At 45.0% G+C, this 4,026-nt stretch overlaps 1 protein-coding gene across 1 annotated transcript; it reads left to right on the forward strand.

The window, feature by feature from the left end:
* Window positions 1-1,471: 1,471 nt before the first annotated feature.
* On the forward strand, window positions 1,472-2,239 carry LOC116013231. Its single transcript, XM_031252878.1, has one exon. It carries the CDS (start codon window positions 1,472-1,474, stop codon window positions 2,237-2,239), a length of 768 nt encoding a protein of 255 aa, XP_031108738.1.
* The last annotated feature ends 1,787 nt before the right edge of the window (window positions 2,240-4,026 follow it).

Genomic DNA, 4,026 nt, shown 5'->3' on the forward strand with positions numbered 1-4,026 from the left:
GTGAAGATCCTGAGGCTTGAGGCGGGCTTGGTGATCAAAGCTCAAGTGCTCGATAGGTGGAGTAACAAGAAGCGGGGCGAAAAACCTGAGGCTTGAGGCGGGCTTCGTGATCAAAGCTCAAGCGCTCGATATTGTACTAAAAAGGGAAGTTTTAGTGCAATCCTTCCAGGGAGTTTCTGGAAGAAGAGTGGACGTAGGCGGGTTGGCCGAACCACTTAAAAATCTCTCTCGCATTTACTTTCTGCTTTTATCTCTCGCTATCTAACTCTCGAACTGCACTGCATATAATCGCACCTCTCGAACTAACTCAAACTCGTGCTAACTAAAAGGGGATAACTTTTCCGCTGCGCATAAAACTTTGTCTTCATCTTGTGAGGTATCGGACCTAAACATCCTAAGTCCAATACACACGAGAAGTCGAAAAAGATTTGCAAAATCTTATACAAGTCTATTCACCCCCCCCCTCTAGACTTGTACCCCATCCCCTTCGGACCAACATCTGGTTCTTCGTAATTAGACGAAGAGATCGATATATTGTATGCTCAAAATGGATAATGGATGAATGAGAAATTGGTTCTCAAAGTAGACCCATTTGAGATGGAATTTGGGTGGGGAAAAGCTTATGTAGCTTTTTTCCCACATTGGTTGGGAGAGAAGATTTGCCCCACTATTTATATAAGGGTCTTTTTATGACTAATTAATTTACATAGCGTAGAGGCACGCAGGGGGTGTAAATCAAATCCCAAAATGAGCTTGAAAAGGCTTGACTCGTGTACGCGGGCACGAATGTCGCACCATACGGGTGATAGTCACCTCTTGCGAGAGCGAGAGGTAGCTCGCAGCGTCCAGTGCCATGACCTCTTGCGAGAGCGAGAGGTAGCTCGCAGCGTCCAGTGCCATGACCTCTTGCGAGAGCGATAGGTAGCTCGCAGCGTCCAGTGCCATGATTAATGTTATTTGTTTCTTCCTCCACTATATTTGTTTCTTCCTCCACTATATATTTCCAAGTTGAGCAGTTGATTTGTACACAACCAGAACACCAAGCTACACACACTAAAATACACTTGGTTTTTCCCTCAAAACACTACTCATCCTTCGTTCAAGCCACCTGCGTTTCATCCCACGTTCTAGTTCGCCGGGTTTCAAGTTTGTGTGCTCAAACGCCAGAATCGTAGTACGTTTTATCCTGAGAAACCTAGACCGCAATGTTCCAGCACCCCGGGAGGCGGTAAATAAGGTTTTAAGGATAGAGGCAACTCGACTCGTGCTTCTAACCAACTCAAGTTCGTTCAGTTTCATCCCCTTGGCGTTTCCAGGTTTATTATACCTTTCGTAGGTTAATTTTCCTTGATTATTTGGGTTTTAATTTTTCCATTTTCTTAAGATTTTCGAGAATATATTCCAACAATCTTAAAACCTTATTTATATTTTCTTCTTCCCTTTTCTTTATTCTCGAATTTCTTGAAAAGAAATGGAAAATCCCGTGTTGCCAGTAACCAACCTTGGGGATGAGAACACCATTGTTGTTGAAAACAATAGCGGTGGGAACGACAACAATGTTGCACATTCCCAGGCACCATTGAATGTAGGTTCACAGGGCGGTGTCAACTCTGAAGGGTATATCCCCACGATGAGGGTACCACCGGTACCAGGTGGTTCGGCCGAAAAGCCGGACAAGTTTACGGGGTCGTACTTTAAGAGGTGGCAGCAAAAGATGTTGTTCTCCCTTACTACTCTTGGCTTGTCACTATTCTTGATCGAGAGGGTTCCTGAGTTGAAGGAACAAAACCCTCAGCCAATGATGGTAGTTGGGTATTGGAAGGATTCTGACTTCCTTTGCCGCAACTACATACTGAATGGGTTGTGCGACTCCCTTTACGATGTTTATCGTAAGATTGACACAGCTAAGGCGCTATGGGAAGCTTTGGATCACAAGTACCGAAGTGAGGATGTCGGGCCAAAGAAATTTGTGGTTGGCCGGTTCCTTGACTTCAAAATGGTGGATTCAAAGACTGTGCTCAGTCAGGTTGAAGATTTGCAATTGATCTTCGATGGGATCCGTGACGAGGGCATGGTGATAAGTGAAGCCTTCCAAGTGGCGTCCATGATCCACTTGTTGCCACCAGGATGGAAGCACTTTAAGAACTACCTGAAGCACAAGCGGAAGGAAATGAGCCTGGAGGACTTGATCCAGCGACTCCGAGTTGAGGAGGGAAATATGAACATTGATGGGAAATGACTTCTCATGGGAGGTGCCAAAGCCAACGTGGTGGAGCACAGTCAGAGCTCCAAGAAGGCCAAGAAGGGCAAGTAGAAGCTGGGGCCCGAAATGTGGTGTTACCAAGGGCAAGTTCCAAGGGAAATGCTACAACTCTAGCAAGCCTGGCCACAAGTCTTCGGAGTGCAAGGTTCCAAAGAAGAAGAACAAAAGCTCTAAGGCCAACATGGTTGGTGATGTGAGCCAAAAGGTGCCAAGATTAGCCTTTCGGCTATGGTCACAGAGGTGAATTTGGTGGGCTCCAACCCGCGCGAGTGATTTATCGACACCGATGCAACCATGCATTTATGCTTCAGCTGGGAGATGTTCAGCACCTTTGAGACCGTTGAGAGCAAGAAGGTCTGGATGGGAAACTCTGCTCAGTCTGCTGTGGAGGGCATGGGCAAAGTGATTCTAAAGATGACTTCTGGGAAGGAACTAACATTGAACAACGTGCTGTATGTTCCGGACCTGAGGAAGAATCTAGTGTCTAGCTCGCTGTTGAACAACCATGGCTTCAAGATGGTCTTCGAGTCACACAAAGTAGTTTTGTCAAAACTAGGGATGTTTGTTGGTAAAGGCTATGTACTTGACGAGCTTTTTAAGCTCAATGTAATACTTGTTATCAATAAAAGCAATAATTCTGTTTATTTGTTTGAGTCTTCCAATTTGTGGCATGGTAGACTAGGTCATGTTAATTTTAACTTTCTGCGTAGATTAATTAGCATGAATCATATCCCTACGTTTCAAATTAATACAAATAACAACTGTGAAATTTGTGTTGAGACAAAACTAACGAAAGCTCCTTTCAAATCAGTTGAAAGGGAGACTGAGCCACTTGAATGTGTTCATAGCGATTTGTGCGAGAGGTAGCTCGCGTCAACTGGTGTCCAGCAGCTTGCACTACTTGATGTCTCGCAGCATGACTCGGGTGACCTCTCTTAGCGACCTTTCACCTACTGTATCCGGTTATAGAAATGACTCTTGGCATTACGGAATTAATATGATTAATTCCAATCATTATTTCAGAGTTTATTTATTGATTAAATAGATTGTTAGTGGGTGTAAATGGTTTACTTAGTGGGTGGAGGTTACATACGAAACTAAATGCCATGATTAATGTTATTTCTCTCTTCCTCCACTATATATTTCCAGGTTGAGCAGTTGATGGGTAAATACGCATAAAAGACTGATCCGTATAGCCTGTCCGTCAAGAAGTCACCCGACCGGTCCGTCATAGCCATCAACCATACCACTCGTAATAAATCACTTGTGATCAACCATACCGTTCGTACCGGCAGGCCTCATGACAAAATGCTCTCGGATCACCCTTGGAATCACCCTGACGGAAAGCCACCCGACCGGTCTACCGTAGGATGACCGGTCGGTCAACAAGGTGACGCAACCTGCAAGCCAAAAAACCAAACTCATACAACAAGTAAAGCAGTTCAACTTGCGCCTGTGGGGCGACGATTGACAACTTGCGTACACAGCGGCTCTGCAACCTCGACCAGTCAACCTACGTGTAGCTTGCATTGTGACCGCCTGACTAAGCCAACAAGAAGACAACAGGTCAAGCCACTTGCAGCTGGTGCATTAAATGTGTAGACCGACTTGATTAGTATAAATAGGAGGGTCTCCCCCTCACTCCCCATATCCATCTGATTGTAACAATTACTACTCACTACTTATAATCTCCACCCTGCAACATTAATCTACATCGCGGTCTATACCCCGTGTAACCGTTCAAATTTCAACCTGCGATTCGT

The sequence above is a fragment of the Ipomoea triloba genome, chromosome 3 (genome assembly GCF_003576645.1).
Source record: "Ipomoea triloba cultivar NCNSP0323 chromosome 3, ASM357664v1".
NCBI classification, from domain to species: Eukaryota; Viridiplantae; Streptophyta; class Magnoliopsida; order Solanales; family Convolvulaceae; genus Ipomoea; species Ipomoea triloba.